Source organism: Plecotus auritus (genome assembly GCF_963455305.1).
Source record: "Plecotus auritus genome assembly, chromosome: 12".
Taxonomy (NCBI): Eukaryota; Metazoa; Chordata; class Mammalia; order Chiroptera; family Vespertilionidae; genus Plecotus; species Plecotus auritus.
The window spans coordinates 3,715,654-3,739,416 of record NC_137778.1 but is presented as its reverse complement, the minus strand read 5'-3'; the positions used below and the strand labels follow the sequence as shown (position 1 = coordinate 3,739,416).

At 49.8% G+C, this 23,763-nt stretch overlaps 2 protein-coding genes across 8 annotated transcripts in view; both read right to left on the bottom strand.

Moving 5' to 3' along the window:
- MPZL1 (myelin protein zero like 1) overlaps nucleotides 1-1,881 on the bottom strand; it is a 31,096-nt gene extending 29,215 nt beyond the window's left edge. For all 6 annotated transcript variants that reach the window (XR_013959470.1, XR_013959471.1, XR_013959472.1 and 3 more), the window contains exon 1: nucleotides 1,677-1,881. Coding sequence is in view for 3 of the 6 variants with exons in the window: in XM_080648891.1 (XP_080505017.1) it covers nucleotides 1,677-1,767 (91 nt within the window). In the remaining 3 variants the exon portion in view is untranslated. The remainder of the gene's footprint in view (nucleotides 1-1,676) is intronic.
- Nucleotides 1,882-10,244: 8,363 nt separating this feature from the next.
- Nucleotides 10,245-23,763, bottom strand: part of RCSD1 (RCSD domain containing 1) — a 51,558-nt gene continuing 38,039 nt past the window's right edge. For both annotated transcript variants that reach the window (XM_080648889.1, XM_080648890.1), the window contains 3 exons: nucleotides 19,513-19,716; nucleotides 14,816-15,541; nucleotides 10,245-12,315 (listed from right to left, as the gene is read on the bottom strand). In XM_080648889.1, the coding sequence (XP_080505015.1) occupies nucleotides 12,283-12,315; nucleotides 14,816-15,541; nucleotides 19,513-19,716 (963 nt within the window). In that variant the 3' untranslated portion in view covers nucleotides 10,245-12,282. The remainder of the gene's footprint in view (nucleotides 12,316-14,815; nucleotides 15,542-19,512; nucleotides 19,717-23,763) is intronic.

Below are 23,763 nucleotides of genomic sequence, written 5' to 3'. Positions count from 1 at the left end.
AAAAGGCGCTTAATGAATGTTTGTTGAATAACTGAACCTGGATCAAACTCAATAAGGTTTTCCACAAGACATGAACTGTTATATACAGTATCCATGATCAGGAAAAGGTGACTTGGCAAGAAGAAAGCTTATTTTTCTAAAATTAACTAATAACAACACCTGCTGACTTTCACATACCGGCATTCATCTTTCATTATTGAACAGCTAGGTATGTCCAAGCTGTATGTCGCTATGATTCTGATGATCTTTTTGTATTAATATCCATTAAGATTAAGTTTTTTAATTTTTCAGTTTTACCACTTTTAACACCCTGGGTTTAAGATCAGCCCAACTGCCTTGTCCTCAATAGCAATGTCTGACCTCTCATGCATAATTCTGTCTGAAGCACACAGATTTCTGATAAACCTTAGAGTTAGGCTATTTCCTACTTGTCTTAAAACACAAATGACACCACCATCACCATCCCCTCACCCCCCCCCAAAAAAAATCCCCACAAAACAACAACAAAAAAACACACCACACTTTTAACCTTTTTTTGTCTCAGAAGAAACATTTATACAGAATGAATTGTATCTTATCTGTCAGCCTCCAGAGGGTGGGGGAACTTTCACATTTATACTTTATGGCTCCTGGAATCATTGCTTTAATCCTGTATTTCCTGGTTCCGGCAATTACATTAAGGACTTTTTTTTTTCCGTGAAAGAAATTAATGAGTAAACTTGTATTCAGATACTCGTATTAATGATGCAACTGACATTTTTGCAGAACAAAAGAAATGAAAGTGTGTGTTTCTCAGGAGTTGGCCTCTGTCACCATTACTCAAGCACATCCTGAGACAGCAGCAAGTCCTCGCTGCTGCAGCGCGGAGGTCCCATGGCGGAGCCACCCCAGAGTCCACAAAACAACCATCCATGTCCGCACATTGAGCCAGAGGTTCAAGGGGGGAAAAAAAGTGACTTAAAAAAGAAAAGAAAAATGTGCTAAAAATTAAAAAAATGTCCTAGGTCTTGTCAAACTAGGGTGACTATGACTGGCATGATTACGGATTTGAACAAAGTCTCTTCAGCCAGGTCACCTCAGTGGCATGCCCAGGTCTCTGCATCCTCACCCCGAATCCCCTTCTGGGCATTTCCTCCCTGTGCCCTGCAGGCTCCAGAGGTGAGACCGGAGACTGTAGGGCTCTTCCACCAGAGGCTGAAAAATGGGCTGGGGAGCAGTGGAAAGGAAACTCACAAAGCAAAGCAAACTGTCTCTGAAAACACGAAAAGGAACCGACAACAAAGGCCCCACCGATGAAAAGCCTGCCACTCCCCAAAGGTGCAGAACGCAGAACCCGGGCTCCTGACCCGGTTCCCAGGCGGGCCCGGGCGCCCGGGTCACCGCTCGGGGGGCTCGGCGGCAGCACAGAGCAGGGTCGCTCCCCCACGACCCCGGGACCCAGCAGGTAGGCTCCCCGCCTCCCCAACACGCGGGGACCCAGGGAAGGAGGAGGGAGAGGCGCCGCACCTCCCAGGCCTCCGGGGCCGTGCTCCCCGCCGGCTGAATTCCAGCCCCGTGCGCGCAGGCCGCGCCTGGCCCCCGCCTCGGCGCCAGCGCGCAGGGCCCGATCCCCGCGAGGGGCGAGCGCAGCCGGAGTCCCCGCGGCCCTGAGCCCCTCCCGGCCCGGCCGCACTCACACAGCCCGAGCGCCGCCGCCAGCACCGACCACAGACAGCGCCGGCGGTCCAGGGTCGCAGTCTCCGCCCCGGCCCCGGCGGGCGCGGCCATCGTCGTCCGCTGCAGCCCCGCGGCCGCGCACCGGGCCCGGCTGCCGTTCGCTCCACTCCGCTCCGCGGTGCCGCCTCGCCACCACCGCGCCCAGTGGCACCTCCGCGCCGCGCCCCCACTCACGGCCCCGCCACCACCGCCTGCCCCGGCCAGGCCCCGCCCATCCGTCCTCTCATTGGTCGGCTTCGCGCCCCGGGAAAGACGCTATTGGAAGATAAGGACTGTCCATCACCCCCCTCTCGTCAGGCGAGGCCGCGCCTCCCAGGTTCCACCCAGGCTCCCATCCCGGAGCGGGAGGCCAGCACCCGGCGCACCGCTCTGCCCGGGTGGCTGCCCGCCTGCCGCCCCCGCCGCCTGACCCCTACCAGTGTCCCCGCCGCCTCTCTTAGGGTCCCAGCCCACAGATCTCTCCTTTGTCTCCTCGTCGCGGGTCTTTGCCGGGGGTCCTGCCTCTGAGTCAGCTCTTGTGGGTTTCTGGGAGCCTCACCTAAGGGAACAGCAGTTCAGTTACAAAGTTAATAAGGGGCGGCGGGGAGAGACTCCGCTTCAATGGCCCTCCCCCCTTGCCCTGCCCCAAGCCTGTCCTTCGCGTGGACTGGGTAATGTCTGAGCTGCTACACTGAGAGAGATCTGCTGGTTGAAGAAGTCTCCATCTTGCCTGACTCTCCCCTTGGGAAGCCCCTTTCGGCCTAAGGAGGGGTGGGAACCGGGAACTCTCCTACCACCTGGAAGACAAAGGAAGGTGCTTTCTGTTTGGTTTGCTTTTGCCAACAAAACGTCCCTCCATTTGTCACTGAAAACGGGATGGGGACGTTCCTCACCCGGACTCTCCAGGGCCCGGCTGCCCCGCTGAGCGTGGTCACCTGGGCCCAGAACAGGGTCCGCCGCGTCCTGGTTGCCCAGTCGAGACTGAAAAGTGTGTGGAGGGGTCCCTAGAACAGCTGACAAAAGGGGAGGCGGAGGGGCAGAGAGAGAGAAAGATGCGGGTGAAATCCAGGTGCGAGGCAGAGGGCGTGAGGGACCAGACTGGAGAATCAGTTCAGAAGAAGAATGGCAGAACTGGGGATACATCGGATGGAAAGTTCCCGCAAGAGAAGAGCATCTAGAAAGCTGGGGCCTCCGCTTCCCAGCAGGAGTGGAGAAGGGCGCTCCCGGTTCCCGGGACTGAAACCCGGGCGGGCCTGGGCTGAGAGGAAGCCAGTGCGCTGGGCCGCGGGCAGAGCCTCCAGGGCGAAGCCCGCAGGTGGTCCCGCAGAGGCCGGCAGCTCAGTCCAGCCGCAGAAGGACGAACATGCAACCGGAGCGAAAGGCTCCCACGATAAACAATGCCAGACCACCAGGAGAAAGAAAGTAACGGCTTGTTGAAGGGAAAGGTGAGTGTTGACCGAACTAGTCTAGAGAGGTTGCAGAGGCAGAATACCATGCAAGGTTGTTTTCACTGTGCGGTCCTTGCGCGGTAGTTTCTGATCCTTCTGTTAAGAGAGTAAATGGAAAAAAACAAAAACAAAACCCCTGATTCCATTCATGATTGTTCGTCTGAGGATCGTTCAACAGCCCTCCTGCTTTTCAGACGCCTCCTCCTCCATCCTGCAAACTCCTCTTTCCAGCTCCAGCCGTGGAGGCAGCACATGGAATGGGAGGAAGACTCCAGTAAGGTCAGAAAGGGCCTTGTTAAAGGGCTACTACCTCTGAAAGGAATGGGCTCCTGGAGGAGAGTTTCCCCCGCAGAATCAGTAATAAGGAAAGTCACATGCAGAGCCTCTGGCTGGTAGGTAGTTACCTGTGCATGGCCCGTGGGTCTCACTGGGTTCCTGCTCCCGCCAGTACACCCTGAGAAGGAGTCTACCTTGGGAACCTCTCGGGCTTTTGCTTTCTCTTCCTAGAGATAAGATAAGGGACACTCAGGATCACCTGGTGCTGATGAAGATATCTGAGCAGGATTTTCTAGAGCTGGAAGTAGCGGAGACAGCAGGAAGAGGGTGACAGGCACCAAAGTTTCCGACAGATCTTGGTGACTGTGGCAGAATCCTCTTCACCCTCTATGTTCTCACTGCCATTCCCTCCCTCCATGTGTTCTGAGATTTGTTGACAGAGGACAATTGGAAAGCTGCGGCCCGTGGGCAGTGATGACCAGAGGCTCCTGGAACACAGAATTTGATCAGAGTTAAAGGTGAATGCCAGACCACACGGAGAAAGGGTTGCCTGAAGCTAAATCAGTTTCATTGATATTGCTATAGAAAGAAACATCTTAATCCAGGAGAAGGGTTGCATTTTTATTTAAAATTTTTGTAAATCTGAGTTTTATTGGCTCTGATGTCTCTGGGCACAGAGGCACCATTGGGTAACCAGAGTAATGGAGTCCTTGGGAGGTGTTCATCGTCGTGGGAGATATGTCACCAGGCTTCTCTGTTGGCTGTGACTGGGAGACCCTGCAGCCATCTCTGTACTACATCCCCTCACTGGGAAAGGATGCCTCTTGCAGGGCTCACATGCATTCCTCTGACCCAGTGGTCGGCAAACTGCGGCTCGCGAGCCACATGCGGCTCGCGAGCCGCGGTTTGCCGCTCTGTTGACTAATAAGTTTGCCGACCACTGCCTTAGGGAGAAACACTTAAAAAACATTTTAATAATGTACTAATGTCTTTAACATGAAGTCAAAACTGGGTAAGGGTAATGCCTTACGCAGTGGTCGGCAAACTCAGTCAACAGAGCGGCAAACCGTGGCTCGCGAGCCGCAGTTTGCCGACCACTGCTCTGACCCAAGAGAGGTTTCTCACCATGATAGGCAATTGACATCTTGAATTTTGTTACTGTCAGTCTTCCTGCATCTCTGTTGTGAGGGGCAAATGAGATACTCTCGGGGAGCCTGCAGAGTAAAAGGCAAACTCTTTTTCAACCACTAGAGAGAAGTCGGTGGAAGAAAAAGAAAAACCAAAAAAATGATAATCAGCTCTAGTAAGTTCAAGTGGGAAAGGAGAGCACAGAGCCCTCTTAATAACTACAGAGACTGGGGTTTTCAGAAATCTGAAGTGGTTACATTATTTTACGTAAGTTATATTTTGTAGTTTCCTCATTCTGGGGAAATATAAACTTAAGTTTTCAGGGCACATTTGTTAGGTTTGAGGAGTAAACTATTCGGGCATCTAGAGCTAATTAACATTTTAAAGTGTATTTATTATCCTCTTTGCCTTGAGCTCTAAGAAGGAAAGAGTAGGAGGGGAAGTAGAGGACAGTTTCAAATAAAACTAGGGCGGGGCTGAATGTTAGAGCTCCACACTGTGATTTACTGGTGTCAAACCACAGAAAGTTGATAATTCAGTGTCTGGCACGAAGAGCTTCTAAATGTTTGTTTAATAAACGAGCTAGGGAACAAATGAATAAGCTGGCAAATGAATGGTATATGAAATAAAATAAATGAATAGGTCTATTTAGATCAGTCACACTATTTATTGTTTCCTATCTGGTTACTTATTGCTAGAGTGACACTTCATAATTACTGATTGTCCAAGTACCAACATTTACATTGTTAATGGATTTGGAACAAATTACAGCCATTCAGCAATTATTCATTGAATGCTGGCTTTGCTAGCATAAACCTCAATACTATTTAAAAATTTTACATATAATAAATAAGCCAAGCCTTAAAGATATTGGGACAACTGGGCACCAATTATAACCAATTATAAAATTGGTTGCCAATTACAGAATTCAGTGTTGGTGTTGGAGTCTTGGCCTCCAGCAAATTGTGATTAAAGGAGACACATACAATTGGTTTCAATATGTTAAAGTATCTTTTTTTCTGGAAAGGTAAGAGTTTGGGGTTTATGCAAAAGGAAAGAGATTTTCCAGCTGAAGAGAACAGTTTGAGTAAAAACAGAGATGGGAATTCACAAGGCTGGAAAGATGGTGCTTTGAACACTAGGATAACAGATACAGGCTAGAAACCGACCATTTTACTGTTATTGGAAACTGCAACAACCAGAACTCAGTAGAGTGTGGAATCTGGCTGCCACAGGCATTGCCACACACTCATGCAATTTGTTAGTCACGAATATACATAGAATTATGTTTTTTTATATGAGGTAAATAGTACACCAGCAATGACACTGTTTTCTTTTGTGTCACTGATTTGCAAATATCAAAAGGGAAAATAAAATAGAAAACTGACGATAGAATATTAAGAACAGCTAAAGATAAACACCATTATAAAAATAACCGCTTGGGGGCGCGGGACTAAGTAGCTTCACATTCCTTTGTCATGGCGACGAGAACGTAGCGCACCGGCTCGTTGGTCTAGGGGTATGATTCTCGCTTAGGGTGCGAGAGGTCCCGGGTTCAAATCCCGGACGAGCCCACTTTTCCTTCCTTAAATAATTTAAAATTTCTAAATAAATTCCTTTAGACTACATCAATACATCTTATAAATACGTATTGTTGCAAAACACGAAGATGAGACTTTCTGAACTGAGAGCGCACTTTACATTTAAATACCATTAAAAGATGTAACATGAAAACGCTACACACGCGGCCAGTGCCTGAGTGCAGCGCGCACGCTGCGGGCGCACAGTTCCGACCTGGGTTGCCTGCAGGTGGGTGAGCCTTACCCTTGCCCAAGCCGGGCACGTCCACCGCCCGCGGGGCTGGGCTTCGGCTGGAGGAGCTTGGCCCGCCCTCACCTGGGACCTGCTAACTCAGGCGTCCTCTGCTCCGGTTAGGAGGGGTTGGGGTGCCCCCGGATTCTGCACGAGGCGTCTCTTTGGCAAGCACTTGTGTTTTGAAGGGTTATAAGCAATTGTCATGCCTCACTCTCAGACGCACGGCAATCATATATTTGTACGAACCGACCTCATTCGATGCCCTGCTTCGCAAGATTAAGGTGATCAACGTTCGAGCTCTAGGCTGGAGTTGTTGAATATAAACGGCTAAATGGCCTGAGTGAAAAAGAAAAAAGCTTTTAATTTATAGGTTTAAGAAAAGAACCTAAGAGCCTGGGCTCGTCCGGGATTTGAACCCGGGACCTCTCGCACCCGAAGCGAGAATCATACCCCTAGACCAACGAGCCGCTCTCGGCAGACGGGCTCGAGGCGCCTCCCTTCAGCCTCACCCCGCCTCTCTCCTTCCGCCTTTCGCTTTATTTCCGCCCCGAGGCGGCCAGCGACCTTTTCACCGCCCCGACGCTCCCTCCCCAAGGCGCGGGCGCGGAGCCCTTCCCGCCGTGCGGAGGAGGAGCGGCGGGAGCGCTCATTGCGCGCCGTCCGCACACTGTTGGTTCGGGAAGCTGCCGCCCCGGAGCCCGGGATCGCCGGGCCTTTCCACCAGTGGGGCGCCCGCGCGCTGGGAACCCGGCTAGGAGGGTGCAGGCAGAGCCTCTGGGACGGCGCCGGACGCCGCCGAGTGCTCGCCGCCCAGTGTTTCCCCGCCTCCAGCTTTCGCCCCTTGTGGGGAGCTCCCCCACTCTCCCCTGAGACCACCCTTAGTGCGCCCACGGACCAGGGCCCATTCCACTCTGCACCCCCACCCGATGCCCGCTGGTGGGTGGGTCTGGGTACGAGGGCAATAAGAACGGGCGAGAGAAAGACACCCTTATCCCCGCTAGGAAGGTGATGGGAAGAAAAAAAATCTAAAAGAATTAACAGCCAACTTTCCCTAACGTGCAGGATGGACCATGCCTTCTTTTAAGCTCTTTGCGCGCATGGAACTCACTGGACATTCACACCAATCGGCCCTGAGGTGCTACTGTTACCCTCATTTTGCAGTGAGGGAATCAGGCCCAGAGACCTTAGGTAGCTCATGAGGCCACTGGCAAGAAGAGGCGGCGCTGGCGTAGGAACCACTGAGACCTGAGAGGCTGGTCTGAATGGTGTGGAGGAGGGAGCAGAGGTGGGTGCTCTGGTAGCTGGGAGGAGGGGAGGAGGTGAGGAGGAGGGGAGGAGGGGAGGAGGGGAGGAGGAGGGGAGGAGGGGAGGAGGAGGGGAGGAGGGGAGGAGCGGCGGCGGTGGTAAGGACCTTCGTCCCACCCCCCACCCCGCCCCCGTCTGCAGGAAACCGACCCAGAGGCCCGGGCCCCGCGGAATGGGAGCACTCGTTCTCAGGCGTCAGGGTTCCTGGCCTGGGCTCCCCATGGCCTTGTCTGCCTTAGTCCTGAGCGTCACCTTCTTCCCCAGACCCCTCCCTTTCTGCTTGCGGTCTGTGGTCACATTGCAGAGGCTCCCCGTTTCTGAAGCCCTCTTCCATCCTTAGCGACCTTCCATTCGGGATCAGTGGAACGGCAGCCGGCGGCCTGGTCAGCTCACCCGGCACACCGGACTGGCCTCTAGGCTGTGCTGGGCCTTGTTTGCAGCCTGTCGGGGGAGGCACTGACGGACACGCAGCCACCCCAAGTCAGAGAGGGTAGATTTGCTTCGCCCACTGAACCCCATGTCCTGATCCGAACAGAAACTTGGATCTGACTGAAAATGTGTGTCTTTTTCCAGACTCCAGTCTAACGTCCTACGATAGTTTCAGCTACTTTTACGAAAAACATTTCTATGTGGTTTCCCCTCACTGATCCTTTTTTCTAAGGCTGATGCCATGCCTCCCTTTGAATTTTGCAAACACTAAATCGCCAGGAATGAACTTTGAGTTGCTTCAGTCCTTTCATTTTTCATTCAAAAGTTGTCCCTTGTTTTAAGTTTTGAGGGTGCATGAGGTCATAAAGGTGACAGGGGTCTAAGGTCTAGATCAGGTTCATTTCCCCCCGGGGATCATAGGACCCGTGTTTTACACAGACTGGGTCTTGCTCTGGATGTTCCTGGGTGAATAGAAAAGGACAAACTGTGATTGTTTGTGAAGATGGGTTGAGGACAGTGTGTTACCAAAAAGAAAGATACACAGATTCATAGAGTAAGATCCTAATTTTGTAATAACCAAGAATTAGCAAGAAAAACAAAACGTGGATACATGCATTAAAAAACTAGAGGAAAATCCATAAAATATTGTTATGTCTGGGTACTGGAATTATGAATAAATTTTTATTCACTTAAAATATTATTTTCCTCAACAAATTTTCTAAAATATAGGCTTTTATAATGAGAAAAATTAAGATAATTGGCCTTTATTATTATTTTTAATTTTTCAATTATAGGTGACATACAGTATTATATGTTTTAGGTGTACAACATAGTGGTTAGACATTTATAGACCTTATGAAGTGATCCCCCTGGAAGTCTAGTACCCATCTGGCACCAAACATTTTTAAATCACAAAGAAAACAGGGTTCTTACAACTATGCGTCCCCTTGTGTTGGTGGAATGAAAGGAGACAGAGCGTGAGGCATCGCAGGGCGCAGGGCGGGTCCTTCTGCGCCTTCCTGCTCTGACTCCTTGCAGAGGCTGCAGTGAGCGGGCTGTCCCTCCTGAGGGGCAGTGCCTGGCGCCACTGGGCACGCAGGGCTCCTTAGACACCCCAACAGCAGCGACTGGTGTTGGACGTCCTGGAGTTTTCCTGAAGGGGAAGGAGTGCCTGCCTCTCGGTAATACCCTTCTTTGAGTACCAACCACATAATCACTGAAGAATTTTGTCTCTGAATGCTGGTTAAAGAGCTATTCAGTTCACGTTTTCTTTAAAACAGAAGCAGTTAGTGAGATAACTGACATGAGAGGTTTATCTAAGTCCAAGAAATTTTCTCAAAGTTTTATGAGAAATGACAGCATGAAGGGGCAGAGCCATTCATTACTCACAGGAGCACCCAAGGGCATCCGAGCCCAATTCCATGGCTCCCTCTGTGTCCTGTGATGAAGAAAGTCTGAATGAGCCCGGCGGGCGTGGCTCAGTGGTTGAGCATGGACCCATGAACCAGGAGGTCACCTTCCATTCCTGGTCAGGGCATGAGCCAAGCCTGCCTGCAGGCTCCATCCCCAGTAGGGAGCGTGCAGGAGGCAGCCAATCAACGATTTCCTCTCATCATTGATGTTTCTATCTCTCTCTCCCTCTCCCTTCCTCTCTGAAGTAAATAAAAATATATATTTAAAAAAAAGAAAAAGAAAGTCTGAATGAAATAGTCTTCCTGGTTGCTACCTAAGACACAATGGATTTCTTTCATGCCCAGCCATGAAATTCCGGGATCAACCATGAAATGCGACACCTTTCGGGAAAGGAGAGCTGTAAGCAGCCAGGCTGCGGCACCTGGTGAATTCCTCCGTCATATAACAACCCTGGGAATGGGGCCTCCTTTTTCATTTTCACAAAATAGATCAAATACTGTAACTAATAGGGAACGGGGAGGTGGGAAGGTATTTTGACACATGACACACACTCCTTCACTGTCACATTCTTGTCCATTGTTATTGCTCCTTTCTCATCTGCAGCTATACGGGACAGACCCTCCCGTGGAAAAATGGAGTTTTATTTTCACACCCACGCCCCACACTGTCTGTTCCCCTCCTTTTCTTTTGGTCACACACACTTACAACCAGGCACACATTCATAGGACTCTTTTTAAAAAATATATTTTTTATTGATTTCAGAGAGGAAGGGAGAGGGAAAGAGAGATAGAAACATCAATGATGAGAGAGAATCATTGATTGACTGCCCCCTTTATGCCCCTACTGGGTGGGATGGAGCCTGCAACCTGGGCATGTGCCCTTGACCAGAATCAAACCCGGGACCCTTCAGTCCACAGGCAGATGCGCTAGCCACTGAGCCACACCAGCTAGGGCGATTCACAGAATTCTTACCTGGCTCTGGTGTGAGTGTACAAATGACCCAAAGGCACATATAAATAAAACCATGTGTTGTTTAGGGGGATACATCTCTGTCAATGGCTGGATAGGTAGATGATGGGTGACAGGTAGAGGGACAGAGATACTTCATAGACACTCCGTGGCTCCAGAACTCTGCTAGATACAAAGCCTATTACAGCACCAGTCCTCACTACATTACCTGTGTTAGAAAATGCATTCTATTTTAAACGTTTTTAAAAAATATCCCAAATATTAACACTATCCTGGAGTTCGGAGAACTGAGAATGGGATGAAAGTTGAGGTACCAGCGGTGAGATAAGGCCTCTTCACCTGGGAGATGATTTTTAAAGTGGGAGGAGCGTGTGTGGTCTCACAGACCTCCAGAGAAATAGCAGATTCAGCCGCTAAGTCACTGAACTCATAAAACCCAAGCCTAAAGATGAAACATTTATTTGGATTAACATCTTTCAGCAGGAGTGCATTATGGGGGAGAGGCTATGAGCCACGGAGTGGGGAGTCAGGCCGCGGCCTTGCAAAGCCTCCTGTGCTCTCCACAGAGCATATAGCAAGAGCTACGTGAGAATGGACTGAAGGCCCGCCAGTCCTCCGGAGGCGGCCGCGGAGCTGGGTTTCCCTGGAGGACAGCTTCCCAGGGAAGCGGGGAGGGCGTTTTTATTATGTGGTTTGCACATCCCAGCACTCAAAGCACCTCCCAGGAACGGCTCAAGGCCTCCCTGGATGAGTCAGCGGGCAGGCATTGTCCACACTGGTCTGCTTTCAGGACGGAGAGCTACAGCAGAGCCCAGAGACCTGCCGGCTCGGCCTGTCCACAGAGGCCTGTCCATGCCTGCCGTCTCCTCCTCCCAGCAGAAGGGGTGACTGGTGACTGAGCCCGGCACCTAGGAAACCCAGTGGCTGCTGCCGGCACAGATGCATTGTTTTTTTTTTTTTCATGTTTCTATGATTATCTCTCCTAGCTCAGTGTTGTTGTTTTTTTTAATATATATATATATATTTGTTGATTTCAGAGAGGAAGGGAGAGGGAGAGAGAGATAGAAACATCAATGATGAGAGAGAGTCATGGATTGGCTGCCTCCTGCATGCCCCCCCCCCACTGAGGGCGGAGTCTGCAACCGGGCATTCCGTTGGCTGGAATCGAACCCAGGACCCTTTAGTCCGCAGGCCAGCGCTCTATCTACGGAGCCAAACCAGCTAGGACCTGGCGTTTTAAGAGTTGACTGGCTAGCTCACATCTGGGCCCTGCTGAAAGGCTGTCTCAGGGTCTTGACACAATTTAAGGTCTTTCTGTCACAGGATTCACATTCTCAGCAGTACTGTTTTCTTTTTGTTTCTGGCCGCCTGAAATCGGGTTTTACTCACATTCGAGCAGGTAAAAACTTTAGGGCAGTAAAAGGCTAACACTTTACACACAACCCGATCAGCTCATAGTCCGTCCCGAGGTCAGCGCAGGGGTGGGTGCGCGTGGACAGTGTCTGGACCCAGGGGTTGACCAGTATCACCAGGGAGTAGTCACTCTAGCAAGTTGTTTTAAATAAGTGTTTTGTTTTTAAAACCAAGTCCATCAAATAACACAAACTCAAGCTGATAAAATCTGCTGCCCTCAGACCCAGTCTATGCCGGGCCGGGGTGGAGGCCAGGAAGCAGGATACGTGTCTTCAGGTGGACTCCTGCCCGTAGTCCGCTTCTGGCGTCTTCATTCGCTGCTACCATTGCGGCTGCTACGTCTGAGGAGCCGTCTCTAGCCCCTTCGTCACCCGGCACAGGGGCTTTCTCTTTACATCCTCGTGTCCTGGACAGAGGTGTCGTCCTGTGAACAGAGCAGGAAAGAAAGAATTGGGAGGAGAGTGGGAAATCCTGACACCAGCCATCTCCTCAGGGATGCCAGGTCAGACAACAATAGCAACCGTAGTAGTAATAGTGATAATAATGCTATGTGCCTGATGCATCTTTTACATGTGTCAACTCAGTTATTCTTCACAAAAGCAATATGACTCAGATACTTCTATTAGCTCTGTTTCATAGATGGGGCAATTAAGGCACAGAGAGGTCAAGTGACTTCCCGAAGGTCACACAGCTGGCAAGCGGTAGAGTCAGGATTTAAACCCAGGGACCAGAGCTTAAGCCTTCAACATTGAGGTGATGCCGCCTCTGCTTTGATGCCTGACTTCCCACATCCTCCCTGCCCTACTTCTTACCTACTCGCACATTCCCACTCAAGTTCTCTGTCCTGAAACACTGCTCAGAAGTCTTTGTCAGCACAAAAATGGAAACTAACAGAAAGAACTGAAACGAAAAGACTGGCCCTGGAGGGAAGGCCAGGTAGCCAGCTATTGATTGAGCGCTCGTGGGAACACCGCTGTCAGCTCCCCATGTGTTAGGAGCTGCTTGGGCCTCATCACCATCAGGTTTCCAGCTGAGAAGCTGAGAGACTTATGTACGGATCCACAGTGCAAGGTGTTTGTGGCGTGGGCCATCCTCATGGACCGCACTGAGTGGAAGGTGTGGAAGGAGCTGGGGGCGTCTGTCCCCGGGCAACCAGGGGTTGCCTGCGGAGACCCAGAGGCGGTGGGTGGGCTCCAGGTGGCCCACGCTGCCCAGAGCATCTGGGCTGGTGTGCAGGGTTTCTGGGGCAGGGCCGGCAGGAGCTGGTGAGATGGCCATTGTGGAATGGTAGGTGGGGAAGGATGGAGCCCTGGGCCCTGTCATGGGGACGGGTGAAGGCTGGGGACGCCAGCTCTCAGCTTGCAGAGAAACATGAACTCAGTTAACCAAAGGACAGGGAGGTGTGGGTGGGAGAGCAGGCATCGAGCTGGCCTCCGGAAGGTGAATGCGGGGCCGGTGCACTGGGTGGACCTGGAGACCAGGACTCTGAGGAGCGCTGTGACTGTGGAGGTGAGGAGGGATGGATAACATGGGGTCTGGGCAGTGGTGAGGAGGAGAAACCAAAGGCCCTCAATGGGGGACTCAGTAAGACCCGTGGACTGATTGCCTGTGGACGGGGCGGGGCGGGTGGGAGGAGGGTGACAGAGAAAGGGGTCAGTACTTCAGCAGCAAAAACAGGGAAGGCTGGCAAAGGGGGCTGGGTTTCAGCTGAATATGCATAGAAAGTCTGCTGAGTGATAGATAAGTTTGGCTCTGGGAGTGCTGGGAGCAGGGGACTGGAAGGCCCTGTAAGAAGTCTGTGTGCACAGTCAGGCCCCTGCTCGAGCCAGGCCGGTGCTGAGCGATGGAAGTCGCCAGCAGGTGGCGGTGAGGCCCAGGCCCCGCAGTCATTCAGGGCTGCCGCCTGGCAGTGGGAGCAGAGGAGACGCAGCGGTCAGCACGTGGCCAAGCTCAGTAGGCGGGGACTCTTTCCCACGACAGAGCGGGGAGGGGCCAGGCAGCCTCGCTGGACAGGCGGGAGGGGTTTCAGGGCAGATGGCAGAGGTGAGGGTGACAAGAACCAAGAGGCCATTAGTCTTTGGTGGCTGGGAGGGCATTGGTGAGCTGCAAAGTCAGCGATCAGAGCAAGGTCGCCGGGGAAACAAGAGGGACAGAGAGCACGGGGGTGTGGTGGGGGCAGAGTTGAGGGGCTTTTCTTCAGGGTTAGGTGCCGGAAGCCAATTCCAGCATGTCATAATTAGAAGAGTTCTATCAAAAGGTTGATGAAACTTGGGGGCTCAACAAGGGCTGAGTCACATATGTAATTACCTGTTGGAACAGCTGAAAAGGCACTTCTGCCAAACCTGAATAGGATGATTGTTTACTGCCAGACAGCTCAGGGCATCTTAATCTGCATGTTATTGCCTCTTGTTGGCCAAACACCTGAACAGCTGTAGGCTATTCCCCAATCTGACAATGCCTCTGTAAACCCTACCCTTTGAAGTGTATGTCTCCACCTTGCCTTAGGACGAATTGTGTTAATAAAAAGCAAGGGTCCTGAGACAAGGAGATCCTTTAGCTCCTTTAGCTGAAGCTCCTCTGACCCCCAATGCCTTTCAAAATTATCTTTCGTCTTTGGACTCTTGCTTAATCTACACACAGCCTTTCTCCAGATTGCTGAACCCTTCTTATTGCTGGGACAAGAACCCTGGCAGTTAGGGAGACTCAGCATGTTTGCAGGCAGAAAGGAGTGAGCTAGTGAGGAGCAGGAACCAGGAGAACCACCACATCGGACACTCTTAGTAAAACCCCTCACTTGCAGTGCACAGGCACAGCCCACAGGTGTCCTGTGAAACGGCCAGGAAATGGCAGTGGGGGGCGAGGGCCCAGGACAGCGGAGTCCGGAGTCCCTCCTGTCGGGAGGATTCGCTAGCAGAGCCACCTACCTCCTTCTCCGGGACCTTGCTGCCGGTCCTGGGGTGGCAGCCTGGCTCCAGGACAGCCCCCTCCTCTTGCTTTCCCTTGCCACTCCCCTCTGCAGGGGTGAGGCTGCCCTCCGCGCCTCCAGGGGGACTTTGGGGGCTCTCCTGCCCCCCAGCACCCTCTTCCAGCCGCTGCATGTCCAGGCTCTGCTGTGCAGGCTCCCCTGCCCCGCTGGCCCTCTCCGCCTTCACTGCTGCGGCCTCCTTCCTCTGCTCTGCGGCCTCCTTCCTCTGCTCTGTGGCCTCCTCCCTCTGCTCTGCGGCCTCCTCCCTCTGCTCTGTGGCCGGCCTTGCCTCCGTGGGGCTCCCACACCCGCTCTCCGCCTCTGCGCTGGGGGCCTCTGTGCTGGGGCCCAGGGGTGGTGGGGTGGCCTCTTCCTGGGCACTCGGGGTGGCCTTCTCAGGGAGCTGCTCCGGGGTGGGCTTTTCGGGGGCCTGGGCCTCCCCTTCCTGCTTATCCGTCCTCCTCAGAGGGGGCCTCTCGTGGGCCCTTCCTGCCTCCTCGCTGGGCTGAGGGGAGCCTGGGGCCTTGTTCTTGGACAGGAACACCTCGTCCCCGGCTTCTTCCTGGGCTCCATTCTCCTGGGACGACTCTGGGGCCCTGAAATCTCCCAGCTCCCCGAATTCCGACTGAGATTTCCGGAACCGCCGTGATGGAGGTCGCCTCTTTATGGAGCCCCTCGTGCGCACCTGGGAGAAGATATAAAGGAAAATTACCCCAAACGCATCAAAATGCCAAGAAGAAAACGCAGGTTCCTTCAACGCCAGCCTCCTACCTCGCGGCCTGCCCAGGGACTGCTGCTTTCCCGGAGAACCGACCAGCTGGCCTGTCCTTAGGCCAGCGCCGGGGACTGTGAAATTCCACGCAGCCTCTCATGAAGGTGCTGCCTAACCATCCAGTAAAAAAATGTAACCATGATTTTATTGCCCTGTAAACAGTCATCAGTTTGGTGTCTAATTTAGCCATTTTATTCTAACCTTTGTTTTTTCAATTGCCTCTAAATAACCAGTTCTTTGAATGTTCTTTTTTTAAAAATCTTTATTGTTGAGAGTATTACAAATGTCCTCCTTTTACCCCCCATTGCCCCCTCCACCCGGTTGCCACCCTGCCCTAGGCCTTCACCACCCTATTGGCTGTGTCCCTAGGTAATGCATATATGCATGTAAATTCTATGGTTCATCTCTTCCCCCTCTTGCCCCCTCTCCCCTCATTCCCTCTGAGATTTGTCAGTCTGTTCCATGGTTCCATGTCTCTGGTTCTATTTTATTCATCAGTGTATTTTGTTCATTAGATTCCTTTTTCATTTATTTTTATTTTTAGATTCAATTGTTCATAGATATGTATTTATTGCCATTTTATTGTTCATATTTCCCTTCTTCTTCTTCTTCTTCTTCTTCTTCTTCTTCTTCTTCTTCTTCTTCTTCTTCTTCTTCAAGAATACTCTTCAAAATTTCATGTAATACTGGTTTAGTGGTGATGAACTCCTTTAGCTTTTCCTTGTCTGGGAAGCTCTTTAATTGACCTTCAATCTAAATGACAGCTTTGCTGGCTAGAGTAATCTTGGTTGTAGGTCCTTGCTATTCATCACTCCCTTCTGGCCTGCAAAGTTTCTGTTGAAAAATCAGCTGACAGTATGGGTGCTCGCTTGTAGGTAACTAACTGCTTTTCTCTTGCTGCCTTTATGATTCTCTCTTTGTCTTTGACCTTTGCCATTTTAATTATGATGTGTCTTGGTGTGGGCCTCTTTGGGTTCCTCTTGTTTGAGACTCTCTGAACTTCCTGGACTTGTAAGTCTATTTCTTTCACCAGATAGGAGAAGTTTTCTGTCATTATTTCTTTAATGGGTTTTTAATCTCCTGCTTTCTCTCTTCTCCTTCTGGCACCCCCATGATGTGAATGCTGGTAACTTGAAGTTGTCCCAGAGGCTCCTTACACTATCTTCATATTTTTTGGCTCTTGTGATTGGGTGTTTTTTGCTTCCTCATATTCCAAATTGTTGATTTGATTATCAGCATCCTCTACTCTACTGCTGATTCTCTGTAAATTATTCTTCATTTCTGTTAGTGTACCCTTCATTCCTGACTGGTCCTTTTTTCATGTCTTTGATGTTTTCACTAATTTTCTTGAAATTCTCACTAAGATCATTGAAATTCTCACTAAGTCCTTTGAAGCTCTCATTAAGATCCTTGAGCATCCTTATAACCATTTGTTTTGAACTCTGTATCTAATAATTTGCTTGCTTACATTTCATTGAGTTCTTTTTCTGGAGATTTCTTCTGTTCTTTCATTTGTGACATGGTTTTTTGTCTCCACATTTTGGCTGCTTCCCTGTGCTTGTTTCTACGTATTAGATAGAGCTGCTATGTCTCCTGGAATTGGTAGAGTGGCCTTGTGTAGTAGGTGTCCTGTAGGGCCCAGTGGCTCAGCCTCTCCAGTCACCTGAGCTGCACACTCTAGGTGACTTCTGTGTGGGCTGTGTGCACTGCCTTGTTGCAGTTGAACCTTGATTGCTGTTTGTGTCACTGGGAGGAACTGACCCCCAGGCCAATTGTGAGGACCAGCTGCAACTACAGTGGAAGAGCTGCTGTGCAGGAGACACCCCTATGGAGCAGGACTTGCTTCAGTGGGGCTTTGGTGCTCTCTGAGACTGCCCCTTGAGTGTATCACTCATGGATGGATGTGTAGAGTTGTAATCTGGTGTGGTCTGAAGCTGTCCACTGAGTGGACTGGCTCTGGGCCTCCCAGGAAATGCAATGTCAGCCACTGCCTGGGGACACAGATGGGTGTCAGACCAGCCTGTTTCATGCCTCTGCCCCTCCCACCAGTCTCAATATGCTTTCTTCCTCAGTTCTCTAGTTGTAGGACTTCCATTCGGCCAGATTTCAGGTGATTCTAAATGATGGTTGTTTTGTATTTTAGTTGTGATTTTGATGTGGTTGTGGGAGCCGGTGACTACCACGTTTACCTACGCTGCCATCTTGGTCCTATTCCTCTTCTAATGTTCTTTGAATGAGGGTCGCCATCTTGCGGGTTCCCTCATAAATTGAGGATAAAATTGATACCTGTTTTGTATGAGACATGTTTTAATATTTTGAAAATTATACTTTGACAAAGGTAAACCCAACAGAGAAGAGGGTTGGAACCTGCTGGTGGCCCAGCCCTGGCACAGCAACCTCAGAGGGGCAGAGGTGGGCAGCTGGTGACCAGCTTCCTTCCTTCCCCCAGCTCAACCCTTCCTGTCCACACAAGGCTGGGTGACCCTGGGAGAGCTGAGCAGCCAGGTCTTTCCTTTCTGGGCGTCAGGCTCACCGTGACCAGAAGCTGTGTCTCGGAAGCACCCAGCAGAGCGGGGTGCAGATCCTTTCCTCCCCAGGAAGCATGTGGACCTGAGAGTCAGGACTCACCGTGGCCTTCCGGACTTTGTCAGAAGTTCCCTGGAAATGTTTATGCCTGACTTCACTCAAGGGATGCATCCTTTAATGATGTCAATTGAACCTTATTTTCATAAAGTTTATTTTCCTACTGACTTTCATTATTGGTCAATCCTAATTCCATCTCAGGGGTTTGGAATGAATATTGTGGTTTAGAAGGCTTCCCAGGCCTGTCCTGAGACCACAGGAGGCCAGCCCTGCAGGGGATCAGGGCCCAGCCCTCATGGCCAGGAGATCTCAGAACTAATCTGTCCTGCTCCCTTGCTGCCATCAGAACACTGAAGTCTGATATATGACCAGGTGCCATCACCTCCCTCCCTGCCCCTACTCCCTACCGACACCTGTGAGAGACAAGGCTGTCCCCTGGGCCCCTCTGCCTATCACTCTGGGCTGCAGGATCTCCTGACTCCCAGCTAGCAGGCTCAAGCCCGCCCATCACCTCTACACACCAGTTTGCTTCCTTGGGCCCCACCTGTTTCTGCACACTTGACCTTTTTTCCCCAGCTAGGTTTTCTGGAATGGCCCAGAAGGTGCTGCTTCCTCCATTCATAGTTCCAAAGTCACACCCAATGCCATTCCCTGGCATTAGCCCCTGCCTGGCTCCACCCCACATTTGTTGGGCACCTGCTTGCACCATATCTCTGAAACTTTCCACCTCTTGGTAGGGCCAGGGATCCAATGAAAGAGAGCACAGAGTGTGGGGGCAGCATCTACGGAAACCAGCCCGGCCTCACAGCTTTTGGCAGAGGGACCAGTCTGGATAGTCTTTAACTGGGGCAAGAATTCTTACCACAGGAATAACGCTTTGAGCCCATACTGGGCACTTAGGTGTAGTCACACCAGGCCAGAGCAGGGTATTTTCAAGTCCTAGTGACCCTGCCCAGCCTTCTGCATGAGTCACTGACCAGGTCTTTAGCTTTGGTTTTCAGCTTTGACATAACTCTGTGCAGGTGGGCTCAGTCCCAAGTTCCCACCCTCCTTCCACCAAGGATAGTGCTCGCCACCCCTAAGCCTGCCTTTCTGGTGACAGTTACAGCGGGGAGGAGACAGGCAGGCAGGGAGAGGGCTGACCTTGGCCCAGGGACATTTCCTCCTGTTAATAACCAGTCCTGACCACAGCTCCAATGTGTCCTCCTCTCTCCGGGAAAACCACAGGGTGGAACTGGGTCAGGAACTCCCAGTGCCCACGTTTCCACAGACGGACCACAGACTCTGGACCCAGACAGTACCTTGTTGTAACAGGGCAGGTGGCTACCCTCTGGAGGCTGGTCGAAGCTGATGGGCACCTCCTCTGGCTCACTGGCCTGAGACCGCACGCCAGGGCTGCTGGGAGTGGAAGGTGGGCTGTGAAATGGTGACACCATGGCCTTGAGTCCAGGGCTCTTGGGTGAGGCCCCAGGCAGCAGGGCGGCAGGATCAAAGGCTAGGTTGGCCTGTTGAGAGGAGATGAGACATTTCAAATTGGGATGGGAGAAGGTGAGTTTCTGCTCTAGCTCATTGGTTACCTGGCCTTGCATAGCTCCAGAATTCTAGAGTGGTGGTGGCACCTGGGGTAGGGGTAGGCGATTTTGTGCCCAGGAGATAATTGGCAAAATCTGGAGGCATTTTTTGCTGTCACCACTTGTGGGAAAGTGCTACTGGCACCTTGTGGGAAGGGATCAGAGACGCTGCTGAACATCTTTCAATGCACAAGGCAGTTTCGCCCATGCAAGACAATGATCCTGTTTTCCGCAGCACACACGGAAGTCTGTTTTCCACAGCGCAGGCACGCCACAGTGCTACTGTGCAACCCAGTCCCCCATGGTGACTGGGACCCAGATTCTCCCGGCAAGAGGCAGCACTGAGCACCACTGACTTGACTCTGTTTCTTACCATGTTGCGCCTGGGATCCCTGACTCACAGCGCATTCACACTAAGAGCCAGTGACTCCAATTCTTGGTGCATGCACACACGGGGACACTGATTCTCAGCGAGAAGCCGCACAAGGCAACAGAGACTCTGATACTCGATTCTTGGTGCAGACACAGGGAAACTCTGACTCCTGGCACGCGCTAGGGGACTCATTTTCGGCACACGCCAACAGCGCAGTGCAGGCGGGGTCCGTGATTCTAGGTGTGCACACGAGACCACACTGAACACTGGTAACACTGACCCTGGGTTAGCCTGGTTCCCACCAACCCACGGCAGCCACATGTCCTAGTGTCGGAGCACTTCAGTGACACTTGGGTGGTGCGAAGATCCCACGGCACACAGCCCAGGTCCACACAACTCGAAGTTTGAACCTTCTGGTGATAGTCAGAATGGGGAGACAACACAATCCCCAGAGGAAAGAAAATGAGGAGTTGCCAAGAAAGGAAATTAGTGAATGTGAAGAATTCAGAGTAATGGTTGTGGAATTCATACATCGGATGGATGAGAAAATCAACAACCTATGCAAGAATCAGGAAGAAATGAAAAGTGATATAGCTACAATCAAAAACACCATGGAAAATTTCAACAGTAGACTAGAAAAAGTAGAGGACTGAATTAGTGAGTTAGAAGATCAAGTACAGAAAAAGCCCAATCTGAACAGCAACTGAAGAAAAAAATTAAAAAGCAGGAGGAAAGCCTAAGGGAGCTTTGGGACAACATGAAACGAAGTAACATACGTATAATAGGGCTGCCAGAAGGACAAGAAGAGCAGCAAGGATTAGAAAATGTATTTGAAGAAATAATGACAGAAAACTTCCCAGATATGGGGAAGAAAAAAGTTACACAAGTACAGAGAGTCCCAAGCAGGATCAATCCCAAAAGACCCACACCAAGACACGTCACAATTTCAATGGCAAATATTAACAATGAAGAGAGAATCTTAAAGGCGGCAAGAGAGATACAGAGGGTTACCTACAAAGGATCCTCCATCAGATTATCAAATGATTTCTCAACAGAAACACATCAAGCTAAAAGGGAATGGAAGGAGGTATACAAAGTGTTTCAAAGCAAAGGACTGAATCCAAGAATACTCTATTCAGCAAGACTATCAATCAAAATTGAAGGGGAAATCAGGAGCTTTGCAGACAAAAAAAGGCTAAGGGAGTTTATCACCACCAAACCAGCAATGTAAGAAATGCTAAAGGGAATACTGTAAAAAGAAGAAATAAAAAAGTAAGAAGGAAAACAGGCACAAAAATAGATATGACTACAAACAAGTATCTTTCAGTAATAACTTTAAATGTAAACAGACTAAATGCTCCAATCAAAAGACATCGAGTGGCTGAATGGATAAAAAATCACGACCCATATATATGCTGTCTGCAAGAGACCCACCTCAGAACAAGGGACTCACACAGATTGAAAGTGAAGGGATGGAAAAATATCTTTCAGGCAAATGGAAATGAAAAAAAAAGCTGGGGTAGCAATACTTATATCTGACAAAATAGACCTCAAAGTGAAGGCCATAACAAGAGATAAGGAAGGCCACTTCATAATACTAAAGGGATTGATACAACAAGAGGATATAACCCTGGTAAACATATATGCACCCAATGCAGGAGCACCCAAATACATAACAAAACTCCTGGAAGATATCAAGGGAGAGATCAACAACAATACAATCATAGTAGGGGACTTTAATACATCACTGACATCACTGGATAAATCCTCTAGACAAAAAATCAGCAAAGACACAGCAATCCTAAATGACTCACTAGATCAGATGGACTTAACTGACATCTTCAGAACATTGCATCCCAAAGCCACAGAATATACGTTCTTCTCAAGTGCACATGGGACATTTTCAAAAATAGACCACGTATTGGTTCACAAGTAAAGTCTCCCCAAATTCAAGAAAATTGAAATCATACCAAGCATCTTCTCAGACCACAATGCCATAAAATTAGAAATAAACTACAATAAAAACAATCCAAAAATCTTAAACACTTGGAAGCTGAATAGCATGCTATTAAATAATGACTGGGTTACCAATGAGATCAAAGAAGAAATTAAAAGCATCCTGGAAACGAATGACAACAAAAACACAACAATCCAAAATCCATGGGACACAATGAAAGCAGTCCTGAGAGGGAAGTTCATAGCTCTACAGGCCTAAAAAAAGCAAGAAAAAATGGTGGTAAATCATCTAACTCTACAACTCAAAGAATTAGAAAGAGAGCAACAAGAAAAGCCCAGAGTGAGCAGAAGGAAGGAGATAATAAAGATTAGAGCAGAAATAAATGACATAGAGACCAACCCCCCCCCCCCCCCCCCCCCGCCACACACACACAAAAAAAAACAATACAAAAGATCAATGAAACCAAGAGCTGGTTCTTTGAAAGGATAAACAAGATTGATGAACCTCTAGCCAGGCTCACCAAGAAGCAAAGAGAGAGGACTCAAATAAACAAAATCAGAAATGAGAGAGGCAAAATAACAACAGACCCCACAGAAATACAAAGGATCGTTAAAAAATACTATGAACAACTCTACTCCAGCAAACTAGACAACCTGGAGGAAATGGACATATTCCTAGAAAAATACAATGTTTCAGCCGAAACTGGTTTGGCTCAGTGGATAGAGCATCAGCCTGCGGACTGAAGGGTCCCAGGTTCGATTCTAGTCAAGGGCATGTACCTTGGTTGTGGGCACATCCCGAGTAGGGGGTGTGCAGGAGGCAGCTGATCAATGTTTCTCTCTCATAGATGTTTCTAACTCTTTATCTCTCTCCCTTCCTCTCTGTAAAAAAATCAATAAAATATATTAAAAAAAAATACAACGTTCCAAAACTCAATCAGGAAGATTCTAAAAATCTCAATAGGCCGATAACTATGGGTGAAATTGAAGCAGTCATCCAAAAGCTCCCAGCAAACAAAAGCCCGGGGCCAGATGGCTTCACAGGGGAGTTATACCAAACACTCAAGGAAGAACTAAAACCTACCCTCCTCAGACTATTCCAAAAAATTCAAGAGGAAGGAACACTTCCAAGCTCATTCTATGAAGCCAGCATCGCCCTAATATCAAAACCAGATAAAGACAACACAATGAAAGAGAATTATAGGCCAATATCCCTCATGAACATAGATGCCAAAATCCTCAACAAAATTTTAGCAAATTGAATCCAGCAATACATCAGAAAGATCATACACCATGACCAAGTAGGATTTATCCCGGGGATGCAAGGATGCTACAATATCCGCAAATCAATAAACGTGATACATCGCATAAACAAATTGAGAGATAAAAATCACATAATCATTTCAATTGATGCAGAAAAAGCATTTGACAAAATCCAACAACTCTTCTTAATAAAAACTCTCAGCAAGGTGGGAATAGAAGGATCATAACTCAACATAATAAAAGCCATATATGAAAAACCCACAGCCAACATCATACTCAATGGACAAAAACTAAAATCATTTCCCCTAAGAACAGGAACAAGACAGGGATGCCCACTCTCACCACTCCTGTTCAACATAGTACTGGAAGTACTAGCCATTGCTATCAGA